The following is a 20,679-nucleotide window of genomic DNA, read 5'->3' as shown; positions in this document are numbered from 1 at the left end:
ACCAAATGGTAGATTAACGGTACATGTGTTTAATCATATTTATTTACTATGGTATAAGGTTTTATCATGTTCTATATGTGAGGCAGTGATATATATATATATATATATATATAGGATCATTATAACTGGCTTCATAGTGTCCACCACTATATGAGGAGGGATTTGAACCTTTGACACCATGGTTCATAGCCACATGATCTAATCCTCTGAGCTGCAGGCCCACTTCATCTCTACTAGATTCGTAATGCATCCATGTCTAAATCGCATGTCTCTAATGAGCTCCGCAATTTTTATTAGAGCCTTACATGTTCGAGATGAGTAACTTTGGAGCACATCTAGGGATGGAAAACGAGATGAGCTGCTCGCCATACAGCTCGACTCAACTCAAAAAATGAGCTCAGCCAGCCGAGTTACGAGCCAGGTCGTTTAGGTAAATGGGCCAAGCACACACATGGCACGTTCGACTTGGCTTGGCTCGGCTCGTATAGGATAATTTTACATGTTATATATTTATATATTATATATTTTATACATATATCATATATATTATATACATAATAATATGCATATTATATGATTTATACACGTATTATACATAATAAAATATATGGTGGTTCTGTATTATGATACCTTATGGTGATACACGTTCTTTTTTTTTATGGATCTAACCAGAAAATTCTAGATCTAATAGTACGGATGTATTTAATATGATTTATATATTATGTTATAAGGTTTTATCATGTCTAATACATCATAAAATCTTAATTTTGAGACAGTGAAAAATCAATAGTTCATAATTCATGAAAATAAGGATTGTCTAAAAATGGTATAAAACATAATATTTCAATTAACTTTACAGAACATGGTAAGCATGATCCAAATTTTAGATTTTGCATTTGGAGCATAGATTCATGTATGTAAATCAAGTGGGTACCACCATGGAAAAATATTATATATATTTTTATATATTATCAAGCCTTAAAAACACTTTAAAAAATATTTTTTAGAAAACAAAACTTATGATTTCAGCTCATTTGCCAGCCCTGCACATCGAATTGACATGCGAGAGCAAAGCCAAAAAATATGGCGGTTAGATGCCGTTCATCGCATGAATGAACAACATCTAAGGGACTCCTCGCACATTTGTCAAAACCGTACTGTAAATCCAAGTCCAGATCCAATAATCAGAACGTGACTAACGTGGCAATGCCCATATCCAACAGGGTCCAACCCATTGGCTCACAGGAAAAATATGACCGTTGGAACGATACAGGAATTTAAAATAAAAAATAAAAAATGCTTGGTGGGCCAACCACCACTTGACTTTTTGACTTTCGGATGGCAAACGCATCAGATTCCAAATCCTTCAAAAGCAAGAGAAACCCCACGCCACCGTGTTCCCCACATTTATTCTCTTTACCGTTTTGCCGTGTCCCCCCCCCTCTTCCTCCTCTCTCCTTCCCTCTCTATTTCTGTACTCCTATTTTACTCTGCTCTTCCCCACATTCATCTTCTCTAGTGGTGGTGGTAATATGCGAGAGTTTCTCTACATAGAAAGTGTGGACGGTGAGGAGAAAGAAGATTGGTAGTGATGGCCAAGAATGGTGCAGAGGAGGTTCCAGTAGAAGCCCACCCTTACGCTTTCCACGTCTCTGGCCCTCGAAATCTTTCCTCTCCTAACTGGAGGGACCTCATCTGTTCTAGTTGGTAATCACCCACATATTCATTTTTGTCATTTGTGCTTTTGGAGTGGGATTTTGTGATGGGGGCCTTTTTTTGTCTCAAAATCTTTGTGGGTTTTTCTTTTGGTTTAGGAGTGGGCGGTGGTTATATGTTTACCTTAGGTGGGAAAGGAGTAACTGCTTAGTGGGTTGTGGATTTTCCTTTTAGAGAAGCGATTATGTTCTGGGATTCTTCTTTGTGCGGGTTGCTTTGGGGAGTGCTGCATTTTCTTTTTTGCAATTGATTTGGCTTTTGGTTTCATTTATAAGTTCTAAGTGTGCTATAGAAAAAAGCAATTGATTTTCTTCATATTACATATAGGATGGTGAACATAAAAGTGGTTTTTATGCAAAATTACCGAAAATTATCTCCTTTTCTGTTGACAAAATGCTGAAATTTCTCACAGTAGCATTCTAATGCAAGATGCTCTTGTGATGTTTGTTTTGGAACTTGAATGTACTTGAACGGACATGACCTGCATACAATTTCTTTTAATGTGGATGACATATATGCGATGAAAGGGCTTTTGATGGCTGATTTGAAATTGGTTGCATAAATGTAGTGAATTAATAAGTTGTATTCAAAATCATTAGTTGAGGGGTCTTTAACAATTAACAGAGCAATGAGATCTGAAAAGAGGAAATTCATTAGTTTTCAAAAGCAAATTTCGGCCAAAAGGTTATTGTTTTTATCTCTCTGAAATTTTCTTTTGCTTTTAATAACAGGAATGATCCAAACTACAGAAGAACAGTGATAACTTGCTTCATACAGGCAGTATACCTTCTCGAGCTCGATAGACAAGATGAAAGAAATGAAGAAAATGCCCTTTCTCCGAAATGGTGGAAGCCATTTAAGTACAAGGTTACACAGACATTGGTAGATGACAGGGACGGATCCATTTTTGGGGCACTTTTGGAATGGGATCGAGCAGCTGCGCTGTCTAACTTCATCTTGATGAGACCGAGTGGTGCTCCACGGGCAGTTTTGGCACTCAGAGGAACATTACTGAAGAGCCCAACCATTAGGAGAGACTTAGAGGATGATCTACGTTTTCTGACTTGGGAAAGCTTAAAGGGCTCTGTCAGATTCAGCAAAGCATTGGAAGCGCTAAAGTCGGCATCAGACAAATTTGGCAGCTCCAATATCTGCATTGCAGGGCATTCTCTTGGAGCAGGATTGGCACTGCAAGTGGGCAAAGCATTGGCCAAACAAGGCATATACGTGGAGACTCACTTGTTCAATCCACCCTCTGTTTCAATTGCTATGGGCTTAAGAACCATTGGGGAGAGGGCCGAGTATTTGTGGAAGAGGATCAGGGGTGCAATCGATATGGTCCGAACAATTCTTCCTGCTAATTGTGAGGTTCAATCCCTTGATGAAGAAGATAATAGTGACAAGGGTGATGATGGTAAAGTTTGCAAGGAACTAAAGAAATGGATTCCCCATCTATATGTGAACAACAGTGACTATATCTGTTGTTATTACACTAATCCAGCAGGCACAGTTGAAGGAAAAAATGGCGGCGCCGGTGGTCCAGACAAGCCAAAGGTTGAGGATCAAGGGCAATTGGCAGCTAAGCTGTTCGTGATGTCCAAGGGCCCGCAGAAGTTTTTGGAGGCTCATGGATTGGAGCAATGGTGGTCTCATGACTTGGAACTACAGGAGGCACAACATAGCAAGCTCATCAGCAGGCAGTTAAGATCCTTATACACTGTTCAACCACTGCCTCAAGGCAAAACTCAATAAGATTCTCGTGTTCCATATATGTGTGAGGCCAGCAATGATCCGTATCTTTTCTCTGATTCTTGGCTTGTATCTCTACAAGGCCATGTGATTGATTACCCAATTTGGTTGATGCTCTTGTTTTTCTATCTCATTACATTATCATATGTGATGTGTTTCTGTTGAAAATGTCGCAATTTTGAGATGATATTACACATACCCATTGGAAGATATCTTTTATTACAATTCTTTGATGTCATACATTCTGATCTTTGAGTGGGCGGAAAGAACAAATTGATTGGAGGTCCTTCACAAAAATGAAAACCCACAATGTATATAGGAGTTCCGACACATTTGTTTAGAACTTGCCTTAATTGGAGAGGCTACTTATGGTTTCTTATGATGTTTTCTTTTGTTGTTCTCATCTGATTAGATGCAAAAGTCTTAAGAGCAAATTGATTGGAGGTCCTTCACAAAAATGAAACCCATAATGTATATAGGAGTTCCGACACATTTGTTGAGAACTTGCCTTAATTGGAGAGGCTATTTATGGTTTTTTATGATGTTTTCTTTTGATGTTGTTCTCATCTGATTAGATGCAAAAGCCTTCTTTTTTTCTGTCTTAAGCAGCAGGCGTACATGTATATCCATTTTAGTTAACATGTTCCATTATCCAGTGGGAAACCTTCCTGGCATTGTAAACATGCTCACAGAAAGCTGCATAATCTGCTCTCATGTTGCAGAAGATGGTACAATATCCTCATGCCCGGTTCTTGATGGTTGATATGCCCAACACTCCACTTTTCCTCAACCCTTGACTTGACCTTTATTTGAGAGCCATTCTCCTACTTTCGGCACTTATTCTGTTATTTTGGAGTGTTCAAGTCTGCAGAAGTTCTGGATTTGTTGCACATGGGTTACACCCAAACACCCAAAACAAACGAACAATTTCATGCACTGAAACTTGGATTTTGCCATGAGAGAGTAGTGATACCCTTTTTTAGCAGATCAGCTGTTTTCTCTTTCCATATGCATCACAGTCGGAAAAGAAAGCAATTCCATTAGTGCTTTTCTCAAAATATTATGCTACTATCGATGCACAGAGAATGAATACTCGAACTCATTCTACCACCTTTTCCTTTTAAATATTTAAAGTCCAATTCATCATCCATCGATAGTGATAGCATCTAACATAGGGGATCTGATTCTCTTCTTATTGGCATTAAGTAGCATGATCTAAAATTTAAATATAGGCCTATATTTCTTTACGTAGACGATCATGAGTTATGTTTGCCTTGTGACAGACTTTGATATAGCCAGAAGCATGAACTCATGAATAATTTTAGTTAAGTTGAATTATCTCGAGTTGTCTAACCATGTTCAATGGCTTTCTTTCTCTTCTGTGGACATTTTATATTAGGTTGTAAGATTGAAATGTGTCTTTCTTCCTTTTTCATTCTTGTTCTATATTGGTTCATGGGTGGTGGGGTCTGTGTTTATGTGCTATTTGCTTTCTACATGTCCAAATTAATCTGCTCTAGGGCTATTTAGCACTGCAATTTATGGAAACTTTGTTGCCATCCAAGTTGTTCAGTGGCAACCATAAAACGGTTTTCCTTTTCTATTTTCCCATTTTGTCTTGTCTTTTCCTCTTTTAAGACTGTTAAAAAACTAGTATGAATGAAGTTAATGAAATATAAGAAACAAATAGAAAGCAAATCACTTGTTGTTTATGTCCTATGTCCAAATATAAGAAATGATTTTATCAAGTTAATGATACTTCAATTTTAAAAAGTGGCTAAATCACTGGTTGTATCCAGTTTTAAGAACTAGGAACTCAGTACATGCGCATACAGAAGGGTTACTAAGCCTTATTATTATTCTGTTTCTTGAAACCTCTTTATCTAAAGCTATGCATACATGGGGAACATACTTGATATCTGATGTGAATCTAGTGATGTGACAATTTAAACCTACAAGGAACATTTGGGTAACAAGATTTAGATAAGACTCATGGGGAAGTTCTTTTAAATCTACAGAGTGAATCCAAGATTAGCTAGCATACAGAGATCCATGCACCTAACTATGTGGGCCTGCTTAAGGTATTCAAGTTGAAGGACATTGAGAGTTCGATACCTGAAGTGTGCATCCCTCGTCACAAGACTAAAGTCATCATAAATATACATTTTTTGAACCTACCAGCTTGTGCTCTGCTAGGTCTAGAGAAGTTACCAGCAAAAACCTTGGACCCAAGTTTCTGATTTATTTTAAAGATTGAAGAAATTGAAAATTAGTTTGATTGATGGCCCTATAAGAACTGTTTCCTCTCTTATTTATTTTCATAAATAATCGCTTCCACTTGAACTTAACATTCCCCTGGCGTAGAAGGCTTTCTTTCTCATTGCGTTTCCCTGCTGCTATATTTCTTTGTATGGAACAAGGAACTCTTAACGTTTGCAATACCCTTTGATTCTTGAATCTTGCGGTCACAATCAAAATACTTTCTCAAGGTCAGTGAAACACTAAAAAATACAAGTGTGATTGTGTTTGTCAGCTGTGATTGTTTCTGCCTTCTTGCCTTGAAAATTGGTCACAACTTCTACCTAATCAAACAACTGCTTTTTCATTGTGATCAAGTCTATATGAAAAATCACCTTATTCTAGGAAGGTCAAAGTATCCAAGTATGAGTTGGCTTAGACACGATTTTATCGTGTTTGATTTATTGGGAGTAAAATTTCTCCCACCCTCAACCAAATCACTTTACTAATTGGACAACTTTAGTTAGTACAAGGACAACCACTCAACTGGTGCAAGCTGCATTTCATGGACGTAATCAGTCCACAAGATTATCACAGAATGACCAAACTGACACTGGCATGGTTCTCAAGTAATCCCATTTAGACCAATGTTGTCAGTATCTCGGCAGCAAATTGATACGGCTATTTTTTAATAAATATAAAAAATTTGTTTTTAATACTTTTAAAGTGTAAAATATTTTTTATTATTTTTTAGGCGATTCAAAACGATTCACTTGAGAATCGGTACAATGGGTACGGGCTGGTTCACCTGAATGGTTGACCAAAGATTCAAAGCCAATACCGATACTGACAACATTGATTTGGACATATGTTATCGTGTTTGGTATGTTGGGAGTAGATCACTACACAAATAGCACAACTTTAGCTATCATAAGGACCACCACTCAACTGATGAAGACTACGTTTCATGGACAAACTGTCCACCAAGATTGCCAGGGAACGACCACATTTACGTGGGCAATATTCTCAAGTAATTGACTCTCTCTCTCTCTCTCTCTCATGTGAGATCTTGAGGTGGGGCTTACTTGTACGCATCTTATTCTTTAAGCAGAAATAATTGCTGCAAAATTTGCTACCACCATTAAAGCAGAGGTTCAATTCGAGTTGAAGAACATTGATCGCAACTATATTTATAGACACATACGCACAACATATTCAAATATACCAAGAATATCCCCGATTTCCAAGACGTGGCACAATAACGGCATTGGCTTGATCTTTATAGCAGCTACATAGTCACAGGATGAGTAAACCCAAAATTGTTTTTCCTTTTTTTCCCTCATTCCTTTTCAGAAATATTACGCAAAAAAGTTACAACCATATACAATTAAGAACCAAAAAGGCGAAAGTAGAACAAAAAAAAAAAAGAATTTAAGGAAAAAAAGAAGAAAAGATCGGCTAATCCCCCAGCACAATCGCCATCGCTCAAGTCTGCTTTCACTTATTACCAAGCCCATCTCCACCGTCCGACTTGGCTGGAGCGACCGGCGTGTCGGGGTCGTCGAACGAGAACGAGTCGCGCGGGACGAAGAACTTCCCGGTGGGCGGGACCCACAGATTGATGAGGCCCTGCGGCCGGCCGGACGGCCGCCTCAGCTGGAGAGTGACGAACTGAACTGGATCGGCCGCGAGCTCCACCGATTCGCCGTCCTCCTTCCTCAGCACGTCGCAGAGGAGCACCCTCGCGCTCCCGACAAGCTTTTCGTGGAGGTGGCCGTGCGCGTAGACGTCGACGTTGAGCGCCGCTAGGACGTCGGTCTCCGGCAGCCTGGGGTCGAACGTGACGGAGACCGTCTCGTTCCAGGTCGGGTCGGTCCCTCCCGCCTCTTCGACCCGGGTGCGGGCAGCGCGGCCGGGCTCGACGTAGAGGACCGCGTACGTCCGCATCTTGGTCAGGTGCTTGACGTCCTCCAGGTCCTGCGCGGAGATGACTCGGACCTCGATGGTCCTCTCCCTAACCGGCTCCTTTCTTCGACCGAAATGAGTCTCCGGAGCCATCCCGGTAGCCGGAAAATCCAACAAAATTGCTACTGAAATTTCAAAGTGGAGGAAAACAGAGAGGACGACAAACAGTCGCTGAGAAGAAGAGGGGGTTGAAGGGAATTTATAGGGAGGAGGGAAGGTTCTCGGTAATTATGTAAAAGTGGGACGGCGTTCTTTTTGCCGTGGAAGGCTTTTCTGACACAGAACGGACGCGTGGCAGTGAGACGAACGTTGAGATTGAGATAGCTGTTTGGATGATGACACGTGGTGTAGTGGTACTTGATGGCGGTTTCAGAACCGGGTGAGAGGGTTCGGTGGGCTCGTGAGAAGATGTGGACCGCGTTGGGTTGTATGGAGGTGGTGTGAGCCAGCTCATGCCAGGCAAGCTCGTGCCTGGAACCGTTACGGACGGTCCAACGAGGTTTTCCGTTGGAAACGTGAACGGATTTGACAGCGAAGCGCAGCCGTGTTGGAACGGAAAAAGAGATGGGTGTGACCAGGGGGGTGTCAACGGGTCCGGTTTGGTTCGGACTCAGGTAGAACCATACCTGTTCCCGATGTTTTGGTATGGGATCGTATCCATACCCGGGTTTAATTAGATCCGTCATAAGAGAAACCATACCCGAACTCGATAAAAACTACATGAACCAGATCCGGCAAAATAATAAATTTTTTATCATGTTTACATTTAAGTTGTTTTGGTAACCCTACATGTACCATCCACACAAGAATCCTCATTAGACGTAACAACCTAAATCCCTTCCTCATCAGGAGAAAATGCCACTTCAATTGGACCACCCGCATCATCCATGTAACGGTGGATTGATACATACTTAAAAAATGGTTTTGAATATCCGAACCCAAAAAATTGACAAGCGATTTGATATCCGACTATATCTGAGTTACAAGAAACTCTAGTTACATGTGGGAAACTCGTTTCCTAAAAAACCGTTTTCAAAACTGAAAACAATGTGTTTTCAAAACTTATGGGAAACTTATAAAAAATCATGAGAAACATGTTTTCCATCGAGAATGAGAAACCCATTTCACATCACATGGAAACCTGCTTACTTTACCTGAAAATTTCTTACCCCTTTATTTGGGAAACATGTTTCTATATATTTTTTTCAAGTTTTTCTTAAATAAAAATCTTTTGCAATGAAAAGTTGAGACATGTGTTATTCAAAATTTAAATTATTTATTTTAGTTGTAATATATTTTATTAAAGATTTTATTAATCCTTACTATTTACCATAATATAATTTAAAAAGTAACATTTAATGTGAAAAATGAAAACCTACAAAATGGGCACAGCTAAATGAAACATGATATTGGATTTCTGGTGTTTTCTTTATAAATTCTGACGGTACATATTTGTTCTATATGCTTTCTTTTATAAGAATCACTTATTTGGAGCATTTGATTCAATTACATGGATAAATTTTTATAATGTTTAAAAAATCAACGGCCTACAACTTTTATAAATTTTGAGGCTCTAAATACTATTTTTTTCATCCAAAATCATGATTCAAGTATGAATCTCTAGTAAATCAATCATGTTGAACACATGCATTGTGTTAGAATTTTGAAAAAAAACTAGAAATACAATATCACGTTTCATTTAGCACGTTCCCCAATTTGTAGGTTTTCAATTTCCACGTTTATGTAAACTTATAATATTATAATAAATGTAAAAAAATACTTAAAATTAATTTTATAACATTGTTTTAATAGTTTTAACACATGTCAAGTTCTCATTCACATAAAATATTTTGTAATTATTTTTAGTCGATATTCAAAACGATTCACTTGAGAATCGATATCGGCCTATTAATTGGCTAAACTATTTGATAGCCAACATTGGGACTTAGATTCTTTGAGTCCGACCAAATTGTAATTGTACTCTTTCTTGGTGATCAAAACCTTATCCTATAGGGTTTGGCACGGGTCGGGTCAGGGTCAAACCCAACCATTGACACTCTTAGGATAGACGTATAGCTAGAGAGAGTTCAATATTGGACCAACCATTTGTGCAAATGCACGGAGGGTTTCTTCATTTGCATTGCACCAAATGTAGAGAGAGAGTCCCAGAAGCGACACTAGGGCAATTTTTTTTTTGTGGAAGTCCATTGAAGATCATTCATTTGATTGATAGAATATGATGCAAAAGGGGGTTACGTGAATGGGTAACCGTAAGTCATGGATTAGTGGGTATGCGTTAGAGACGTTTTAGAATCCACGATTGTGTTGTGGTTCTTAAAGTTAAGGAGTAAGTTATGTAATTCATGAGTTATAAATGGGTCATGAGTAGTGGCTATTAATGAGGAAGTGACAGTTATAGGTTTACCTTTTTAGCTATAAATAGAGGTCTTGGAGGTTGTACGAGAAGTGTAATCTCTCACGTTTTGCTTTTACTTTGTGTTAAAGATTTTCAATATTTTACTCCATTGTTAAGTTAATATTTTATATTGTTGCTGCATATATCTTTGCTTTATTTCAACAAGTTTGGTATCAGAGCCCCAGGTTCGATTAAGCTGGGTGTGTTTGAGCATTGCGAAGATCATTGCCGAAGCTGGATCTTCAAGTTGGTTGGTAATTACGTGGTGTAATTCACGATGTCTAACGGTACAAATCTGAACTCTATAAATCTCTCACATGCCTTGGTACCCATTTTTAATGGAGAAAATTATGAATTTTGGAGTATTAAGATGAAGACGTTTTTCATTTCTCAAGATCTTTGGGATCTAGTTGAAAATAGTTTTGTAAAGACACAAAGCTCAAAAGCAACAGAAAAGGCAGCAAGTGAAGTAAAGGAGTTGCGTAAGAGAGATGCCAAGGCTCTTCTCGTTTTGCAGCAAGCCGTGACTGAAAGTATTTTTCCTCGAATTGCGGCAGCCACCAAGTCGAATGAAGCATGGACTATTTTGAAGGAAGCCTATCATGGAGATAGTAAGGTAACTATTGTAAAACTCCAAACACTTCGTAGAGATTTTGAGACCCTGCTAATGAAAGAAAATGAGCCTGTGCAAGATTTCTTTTCTAGAATGTCTACTACTGTAAATCAAATGAGAACATTCGGGGAAATAATTGATGATAAAAAGGTAGTAGAAAAAATCCTACGAAGCATGCCACCAAAGTTTGATCATGTCGTCACAGCTATAGAGGAATCTAAGGACATGAATAATTATTCGATTAACGAATTAATGGGTTCTCTTTTGGCACATGAGGCTAGATTGAACATGTCAACCGAAAAAAGCATTGAACATGCATTTCAGGCCAAGGTAGATATTTCCAACAAGCAGACGAGTGACGAAGGTACCTTAGAGAATAAATATCCAGGAAGAGGAAGAGGTAGAGGAGGATATCGTGGCCGTGGTTGTGGTCGTGGAAGATTTGAAATGGGTCGGCACAATGGAAGCAATCAAAGGCCGAATTATAAAGACAAACAATGTCATTATTGCAAGAAGTATGGACACGTGGAAGCAAGGTGTTGGGAGAAATAAAAAAAGCAGGTTAATGTTGCTGAAGAACAAGAACAAGGTAATCTTTTCCTTGCACAATTTGAAACCAAGGTTAATAATATGTGGTTTCTAGATAGTGGGTGTAGTAACCACATGACAGGTGAAAAAAGACTTTTTCACAATATTGATGAGTCCATGAGAATGAATGTTCGTCTTGGAAACAACAAAGAGGTACAAAGTGAAGGCAAGGGAACTATTGAAGTTGATGTTAAATCAGGTAATAAAAGAATGATTCATGATGTTTATTATATACCTAGTTTATCATACAATTTATTGAGTGTTGGACAATTAATTGAGAATGGGTATGCACTTAACTTTTATGATGGAATATGTGAAATTAGAAAAAGGAGAATGGACAGTGAACCTCTTATAAGAGTCAATATGGCACCTAATAGAATGTTCCCTCTTGAATTTACACACGTGAATGATGTTGCTTTAATTGGTAAAGAGGATGAGCCATCACATCTTTGGCATTTACGATATGGCCATTTACATTATAATGGGCTGAAAATACTAAGAACCAAAAACATGGTTTTGGGATTGCCTAATATAACGTGTAATGATGGAATTTGTGAAGGATGCGTATATGGGAAGCAACATCGTTTATCATTTCCCATCAGAAAGGCGTGGAGAGCCAGAAAGCCTCTTGAGTTAGTTCATGCAGATCTTTGTGGTCCCATGAACACTCCATCCTTAAATAATAATAGATATTTTCTATTGCTTACTGATGACTTTACTCACATGAGTTGGGTGTTTTTTCTCTCTCAAAAATCAGAAGCATTAAAAAATTTCAAGAATTCAAGGCTTTTGCAGAAAAGGATAGTGAGCATGTCATAAAGTGTCTACGTACAGATAGAGGGGGAGAATTTCTGTCTAATGATTTTGAAGAGTTTTGCAAAAGGAATGGAATTCGCAGGCAGCTAACAATAAGAAAAACACCAGAACAAAACGGTGTAGCTGAGCGAAAAAACCGTACAGTTGTAGAAATGGCAAGGAGCATGTTGACTGAAAAACGACTCTCGAATGAATTTTGGGCTGAAGCCGTGAACACAACAGTATACTTACTCAATATATCTCCAACAAAAGTTGTGCGTAACATGACTCCATATGAGGCGTGGTGGCAGCGAAAGCCAAATGTAAGTAATTTGAGAATTTTTGGTTGTGTTGCTTATTCCTTGATCGATTATAGTGATCGTAGTAAGATGGATAAGAAAAGTGAAAAATGCATTTTTGTTGGTTATAGTGACACAACAAAGGGGTATCGATTATATAATCCAACATCTAAGAGTTTAATCATTCGTCGTGATGTTATTTTTGATGAATTAAGCTCTTGGACTTGGAATCAAGATGCAGATAAGTAAAAAATGGAGGTCATTCCCCTTGCATCTGATAAAACATTGGAAGCTTCAACAAGTATGTCTCAAAACAATGGTGATAATGAGGACATAGACTCACCACCTAAAAAGGTAAGATCCATAAAAGAGATTTATGAATCATGTACTTTTGCCTTGTTGGTTGAAGAACCTATGTGCTATGAGGATTCTAGTGAGAAACAAGAATGGGTAAAATCCATGGAAGAAGAAATGGTAGCCATTCAAAAAATGATACCTGGGAACTTGTAGATTTACCCACAGGTCAAAATGCTATTGGTGTGAAATGGGTTTGCAAGGTTAAATATAATGCAGATAGGAGCGTGCAAAAATATAAAGCAAGGTTAGTCATTAAGGGGTATGCTCAAGAATTTGGAGTAGATTTTTCAGAAACTTTTTCTCCTGTTGCACGTTTTGAAACTGTTAGAATTATTTTGGCATTAGCAGCTCATATGAAATGGTCAGTTTTTCAATTTGATGTAAAATCTGCATTTTTGAATGGGTTCTTGGAAGAAGAGGTATATGTTTGCCAGCCTCAAGGATTTATTGTTAAAGAGAAGAAAGAGAAGGTGTATAGGTTGAAAAAGGCGCTTTATGGCCTTAAACAGGCACCTCGAGCCTGGTATGGGAGATTGGACTCATACCTAATGCAACAAGGATTTCACAGAAGTGAGAGTGAGCACACTTTATATGTAAAAGGATCAGGTACTGACTTTCTTATTGTCTGCGTTTATGTAGATGACATAATTTATACAGGCTCGTCAAGTACACTTTTTGAAGAATTTAAAGAGGACATTATGCATGAATTTGAAATGTCAGATTTAGGGTTGTTACACTATTTTCTTGGACTTCAAGTTCAACAAAGTGTTGATGGTATTTTTATTTCTCAAGAAAAATATGCTTTAGACTTACTTGAGAAGTTTAACATGGTGTCATGCAAGCCGTGTTCCACTCCCTTGAATACTAATGAGAAATTATCAGTACATGATGGTACTATGAAGGCTGATGAACGGTTGTATAGAAGTTTGGTTGGAAGGCTAATGTATCTTACACAGACTCGTCCAGATATTGTGTTTCTTGTTGGCCTAATTTCAAGGTTTATGCAGTGTCCAACGATACATCATCTTGGAGCAGCAAAACGGATCCTTCGTTATATTCGAGCAACCACTAATTATGGGATTTGGTACAAATCAAATCCTGAGTTTAAATTAACTGGCTTTACTGACAGTGATTGGGCTGGTTTTGTAGATGACAGGAAAAGCACAAGTGGATTCATCTTTAATCTTGGATCAGGAGCCGTGTCATGGATGTCAAAGAAGCAAGCAACAGTGGCACTTTCATCTTCAGAAGCAGAGTATGTTGCTGCAAATGCAACTGTATGTCAAGCTATTTGGATAAGAAGAATTTTGGCGGACTTGCATCAAGAACAAGCGAATGCAACAGAACTCTATTGTGACAATCAAGCAACCATTGCCATGACAAACCAAGCATATTGAGTTGCGTCATCATTTTATCAGACAAGCTGTTGCCGATGGAGCTGTAGCAATGAAATATTGCTCTACAAATGACCAAATTGCAGATGGATTTACAAAAGCACTAAGCTATTCAAAGTTTGTGAAATTCAGATCCACTTTAGGTGTATCGAGTTTTGCATCAAGGGGGAATGATAGAATATGATGCAAAAGGGGGTTACGTGAATGGGTAACCATAAGTCATGGGTTAGTGGGTATGCGTTAGAGACGTTTTAGAATCCACGATTGTGTTGTGGTTCTTAAAGTTAAGGAGTAAGTTATGTAATTCATAAGTTATAAATGGGTCATGAGTAGTGGCTATTAATGAGGAAGTGACAGTTATAGGTTTACCTTTTTAGCTATAAATAGAGGTCTTGGAGGTTGTACGAGAAGTGTAATCTCTCACCTTTTGCTTTTACTTTGTGTTAAAGATTTTCAATATTTTACTCCATTGTTAAGTTAATATTTTATATTGTTGCTGCATATATCTTTGCTTTATTTCAACATTGATATCCCCACAAACTAAAAATGACCATTCAAGAAGAGGTTGATCACCTATCTGCTCTTCCTCAAGACATCCTTCTCACCATCTTATCTTTGTTGCCTACAAAAGCAGCAGTGGCAACTCCGTCCTTTCAAGAAGATGGAGGCACACTTGGATTCATCTTCCCACTCTTCATTTGGAGAAGAATTTGGTAACGTATGATCATGATTACGTAAGGTGGGCATCTGTTGTGGATCATCTTCTAGGGTCCCTTGTTGCACCTGTTCAGCAGTGCAAGATTTCTGTGGACCAACTTGGGAGATTTGACTGACATGATCTTAAGAGATGGATGTTGTCACTTGCTACAAAAGGAATCCTCCAACTTCATTTAAATGGTTTCTCCTTGACTAGTGTGTTTGGCTGTGCCACACTCAAGGTATTGGAATTAAAGGATTTGCAAGGTCAAGCCACCCTCAGGATTCAAGGGTTTTCCACAACTTTGCAATCTGACCCTTGATAATGCCACTTTTAGTGAGGAGACCTTCCAACAACTGATTTGTCGGTCTGAAGTCCTTGAGTGCTTGAAGGTGGTCACATGCATTGGCTTTTCAAGGCTTGAGGTTAATTCCAAGAGTTTAAGATCCCTTGATTTCATAGATCATGCATGCACCTTGCGTAGTGGGCTTCAATGGTAACCTACTCTTTGGCTGTCATGGAAGTTTTATTGCATTACTTAAGTCTTTGGTTCATATGGAGAAGGTTGGATTAAGTGGGAAGCTTATGTAGGTATGTTTTTCTTTTTTCTTTTTGTTATCTTTTTCTTCTTTATTTCATGTGTACTTGGTTGCACCCATCTATTTATAAAATAGGGATAGGTTGGGATTTTGTAGTGCAAAATAATAATTCATCTCAGCTTCTTGGATAAGTAGGTGCATTCAATCACCACTACAAGAAAATACGTTGTTAGCGACGGACATTAGCGACGGAATTTTTCCGTCGCTAGTTAGCGACGGATTACCGAGCGACAAACATCCGTCGCTATAATTAATGAAGTTTACGAACATAGCGACGAAATATAGTCTATTGCCCAGTCCGTCGCTACTTAGCGACGGATTTTGCGACGTAATGGTTTGTCGTTACGGTCGCACCATTTGCCGACAACATTGGCGACCGAATATAGTCCGTCGCTACTTAGCGACGGATGTGGCGACATAATATAGTCCGTCGCTCGTTCCGTAAATTTGATTTACGTTGGCGTAGCGACGGAATTCATCCGTCGCTAAGTCGTCACTAAATTTCGAATAACCCTAATCCCAGACAGCTTTTCCTTTTCTTCTTTCGTTGCTCCTGCCGTTCGCCGGTCCCACCGTTCCCCGGTCCCACCGTTCGCCGGTCCCAACCCCCGGAGACAGGTAAAGGAAGGCACCCCCCCGCATTTTCAGGCAGGGGGGCAACCCCCTGTCGGAAAACGCAGGGGGTTAACCCCCTGCCGGAAAACGCGGGGGTTAACCCCCTGCCGTTTCCGACAATGGGTCGACCCCGGCAGGGGGTTAACCCCCTGCCATTTCCGACAATGGGTCGACCCCGGAAGGGGGTTAACCCCCTGCCTTTCCGGCAGGGAGTCGACCCTGGCAGGGGGTCGACCCCGGCAGGCTGCACACTATGAAGACTGCAGCAAAAAAAGCATCTGACGTAATAGATGATCCACTACAGTGGAAGGGCCATGGCCCTATTACTATCAGGAGAGATTATTGGGATGAAATGTGCGATAAGTGGGCAGGAGATGCATTTCGAAATCGCTCTGCGAAGGCTGCACAAAATCGAGCAAAAATGCCCGATGCCCATCTACACACAGGTGAATCTAAGACATTTGGGAGCCACTTGAAGAAAATGGTAACTCATCAATATATCATATTAATTTTACAAGTATTGTTGCAAACTTGTGAACTAAATCTTTTGTCATTTAACTTCGCAGGAAGCAAAAAAATGAGGCACTGTAATATATAAGGATGTGTTTGTTGAAACACATAAACGGAAGACCACGGGAGTCTTCGTATCAGAGAAGGCGAGAACGACGACAATATGTATTTATTCTATTAATAATCATTGCAATATGCAAGTTATCATAATGTTATCATTAATTATTAATGCATACTTTAAACATTATTTTGTAGGAGGCATATGAGCAACAGATGGTAGAGCGATATGACAATGACGCTACTCAGCATCCATCATTTGATCCTGCAGCATGGGTGACTGCAGCAGGTGAACCCTAAAAGGGTCGCGTGTTCAGGTTTGAGAGTAATCTAAACACTTCACCAGTTATTGCTTTTTCCAGTTACAGCTCACAGACTTCTTCCGTCGACATAAGCTCCAAGAAGCAGCAGCATATTCTTTCCGGTGATGATGTACGCTAGATCATTAAGGACACAATGAATGACTACTTCCATGACACCGTCGCCCCCTTTCTCCGAGATGAGATCAATAATCTTGTGATGAACAGAGGATCTTCGATTGCAGGTCCCTCTCAAATATAATCACATATTCAATTTTTTGTTTGTCTGCCTTAGAACATATATGAGCATAATCGAATCACATATATAACTTTTTGTCTGCCTTAGAGCACATATGAGCATGATAGAATCACATATAGAGTTTTTTGCCTGCCTTAGAGCACATATGAGCATGCTATAATCACATATAAAGTTTTTTGCCTGCCTTAGAGCATATATGAGCATGATAGAATCACATATAAAGTTTTTTTGACTGCCTTAGAGCACATATGAGCATGATAGAATCACATGTAGAGTTTTTTGCCTGCCTTAGAGCACATATGAGCATGCTATAATCACATATAAAGTTTTTTGCCTGCCTTAGAGCACATATGAGCATGATAGAATCATATATAAAGTTTTTTTGACTGCCTTAGAACACATATGAGCATGCTACAATCACATATTCAGTTTTTTGACTTCCTGAGAACACATATGAGCATGTTATAATCACATATTCAGTTTTTTGACTGCCTGAGAACACATATGAGCATGCCAAAATCACATATAGAATTTTTTTACTGCCTTAGAACATATATCATTCATGATATATTCACATATAAAGTTTTTTGCTTTGCCTGCCTTAGAGCACATATGAGCATGATAGAATCACATATAGAGTTTTTCTGTCTACCTTAGAACACATGTGAGCATGCTATAATCACATATTCAAATTTTTGACTGCCTTAGCACACATATGAGCATGATCGAATCACATATATAGTTTTTTGCCGGCCTTAGAGTACATATGAGCATGATAGAATTACATATAAAGTTTTTTTATTGCCTTAGAACACATATGAGCACATGATAGAATCACATATAGTGTGTAATTTATTTTATTATATTTTGTTTATCAATACTGACTGTTCTTTTCTTGTGTAGGCTGCTAGCGATAATCAGCGTAGCGGAGCTAAAGGGACAGATAAAGGCAATGAAGAAGAAGACGCACAAAATCTTGGTGATGATTACAGAATTGTGTTGAAGTTCTATTTTTTTTTTTGTTTCTTAAATGTAATTATTGAATTGTAGTTAATTGAACTTGTTAATTTTAAGGTGAAATGATTAATTGTTGTAGATTCCTTTTATATGGAATTTTTTGTGCAGTTTGTTTTTTATTTACAAGAAATATAAAGTGTACAGTTCTCGGTATTTATTTTTCAAATAATTTTTTTATTTTTTTTCATGTTTGCGACGGATTAGCGACGGAACCATCCGTCGCTATGCATATAAATCTAGCGACGGACATAAATCCATCGCCAAGCCGTGGTCGCCGTTTAGTACCAGCGGATTGGCGACGAAATATATCGCTCGTTATTCCGTCGCAATTAGCGACGAACCTGGCGATTAATTTATTCCATCGCCAGTTAGCGTCGAAAAATTCGCGACGTAAGCATACCGTCGCCTAGTCGTCGCTAATCCGTCGCTAAGCCTGTTAGCGACGGAATAGCGACGGAATGTGGTCGTCGCTAATCCACGACTTTGTTGTGGTGCACCCTTCTAGTTTAAAGCTTTAATAGCCATTGGTTCCATAGAATGATAAGCTTTGTATTCAAGAAGGCATTTTTTTTGCTTTTCTTTCTTCAAGGGGTGTTTGTTTGTTCCTTATTCATCCATGAAACCAAGATAAAGTTATAATTTTTTATTACAAAGTTGCAACTTAGTGAATCCAAGTAAAATCTTAGCTTAACCAATTCATTTCTTTCACTTATATGCTTAACGAATCAAGATCAACTTGTTTGGGTAGGTGTTATCCCTGCAAAATTTTTCCTTTGAGCGGGATCCTTTCGCATTTCAAATATTTCTCTTTAATTTTAAGAAAATTGAAAATTAACTCGCCTCCGTTTTTGAAAAATATAGAAAATAGGGACTCACTTATCGATACGAGGTTCAACCGTTCCTGACGCCTTTACCAGGGGTAATCGAACAAAGGATCGAATCAATGTCTTTTGCTTTGCCTAAATTTGACTGAGAAATTATTTCAAAATCTTAAATGCATATTGAATCATGCTTATGCCATGAATTTTGAAAATGATGATTTGAAATATGATGCATGCTTTGAAATCATTTTGATTTGAGATTTCAGAATTATAATTCCAAATGAATTTCAAAATTGGATTTGAAAATACACTTTGAAAAGTGTTTTGAAATGACTTTAGAAATTTATTTGAAATAAAATTTGAAATGAAAATTGAGATTTGAAATGGAAAATGAAAATGGAATTGAAATAAAGTTGAATTTGGATTTGAAATTGAAATTGATATAAGAATTTGAAATTGAGATTTGAATTTAGAAATTTGAAATTTGAGTTTAGATTTTGAAATTGAAATTTAACTTTGAAATTGGAAATGACTTTGAAAATTGAAATTTGGAATTGAAATTGAAATCAAAATGGGAATTTTGAAATTGAAAATTTGGAGTTTAAAAGTAAATTTTGAAATTGGATTTCGAAAATCACTTGGAATATTTTGATATTGGAAATACTTGTTGAAAATGAAAATCATGAAATGATGTAATTTTATGATGAACGCATTTAATAAAGAAATTCAAAAAGATTTCATTTTAAAAGATGATTTTTTTTGTATTTTTACATAATTTAAAACAAATTAATCTTTAATACATTCATGACTATGGACACAAATGTACATCAGATTAATCTATTTTAAATTATGATAAACGAAAAAAATATGATATTTTTCATAAAGAACCCAAAGTATAGGTTAAATTTTATTCTATAAAAGAGAAAAATCCTAAGTATTGTTCGCATTCTGACTATCGGCATAAATGAGAATCATCTACTTAGGGTTATTTACCTTTTATTAGAATGGTGCACATGTCATTCGTGTTACACCATAGTGCTTTTTGAAAAATAAGATAAAAAATAAAATGAAAAGTCAATTACGAGAATTTAAAATGTAACTACATGCTCATACATTCTAATCTAAATAGGAAATAGAAATTCTCATTAAATGAGATTATTACAAATTTTAAATTTAAAAATGAATAATGAAATCTCCTAATCCAAAAGCGAAGCTAATCTTTCGTGCTTCCTTGTAAAACAAGAAACAATACAAAAGCAATAGAGAATGCAAAATACAAGAATACAAAATAAAAGATGTGAAGAAAGAAAGTAAATGTAAAATTTAGATGGATATGAATCAAAATATATTTAAATGAAAAAGAATGATGTTATGAAATTGAAAGTGTAATGATAGAAATGCATAGATGACAAGAGAACTCAAAATGCAAAAGGCTCATTTACAAAGGGTAATCATGAAGTACAGAGAGGATGCAAAACTATGATGCGAGATGCATAAACATGGAAAGTCACAAATGTATAGAACGTGTATAGCAAGAAACACCTATATTAAAATGAAGAAATGTAATGAAATTGAAACAATTGATTGCAGTGAATTTGAAAGAGGAAAATGTGATGCAACAGAATAAAAGAAACATAAAGTTGATGATATGCAAAATGAAAAGGAATGTGATGAC

At 37.7% G+C, this 20,679-nt stretch overlaps 2 protein-coding genes across 2 annotated transcripts; one reads left to right on the top strand and one right to left on the bottom strand.

Annotated features, from left to right (window-relative positions):
- Nucleotides 1–1,511: 1,511 nt before the first annotated feature.
- On the top strand, nucleotides 1,512–4,265 carry LOC149815521 (GDSL esterase/lipase At4g10955-like). Its single transcript, XM_089989048.1, has 2 exons — nucleotides 1,512–1,707; nucleotides 2,448–4,265. Exons 1-2 carry the CDS (start codon nucleotides 1,592–1,594, stop codon nucleotides 3,466–3,468), a joined length of 1,137 nt encoding a protein of 378 aa, XP_089845174.1. The 5' UTR covers nucleotides 1,512–1,591; the 3' UTR covers nucleotides 3,469–4,265.
- A 2,935-nt stretch (nucleotides 4,266–7,200) lies between these two features.
- LOC149815520 (BON1-associated protein 2-like) lies at nucleotides 7,201–7,761 on the bottom strand. Its single transcript, XM_089990559.1, has one exon. The coding sequence runs from the start codon at nucleotides 7,759–7,761 to the stop codon at nucleotides 7,201–7,203; it is 561 nt and encodes a 186-aa protein (XP_089846685.1).
- Between the last annotated feature and the right edge of the window lie 12,918 nt (nucleotides 7,762–20,679).

The sequence above is a fragment of the Nuphar pumila genome, chromosome 15 (genome assembly GCF_984573655.1).
Source record: "Nuphar pumila chromosome 15, dmNupPumi1.hap1.1, whole genome shotgun sequence".
Taxonomy (NCBI): Eukaryota; Viridiplantae; Streptophyta; class Magnoliopsida; order Nymphaeales; family Nymphaeaceae; genus Nuphar; species Nuphar pumila.
Note: the sequence above shows the minus strand (reverse complement) of the source record. Positions and strands in the feature narration are given on the sequence as shown.

Excerpts from the sequence above, each read along its gene's own strand:
- LOC149815521 (XM_089989048.1), top strand. The coding sequence starts at position 1,592 with ATGGCCAAGAATGGTGCAGAGGAGGTTCCAGTAGAAGCCCACCCTTAC. Across the intron at positions 1,708-2,447 it reads GACCTCATCTGTTCTAGTTG|GAATGATCCAAACTACAGAA; the intron begins GTAATCACCCAC and ends TTTTAATAACAG.
- LOC149815520 (XM_089990559.1), bottom strand. The coding sequence starts at position 7,761 with ATGGCTCCGGAGACTCATTTCGGTCGAAGAAAGGAGCCGGTTAGGGAG.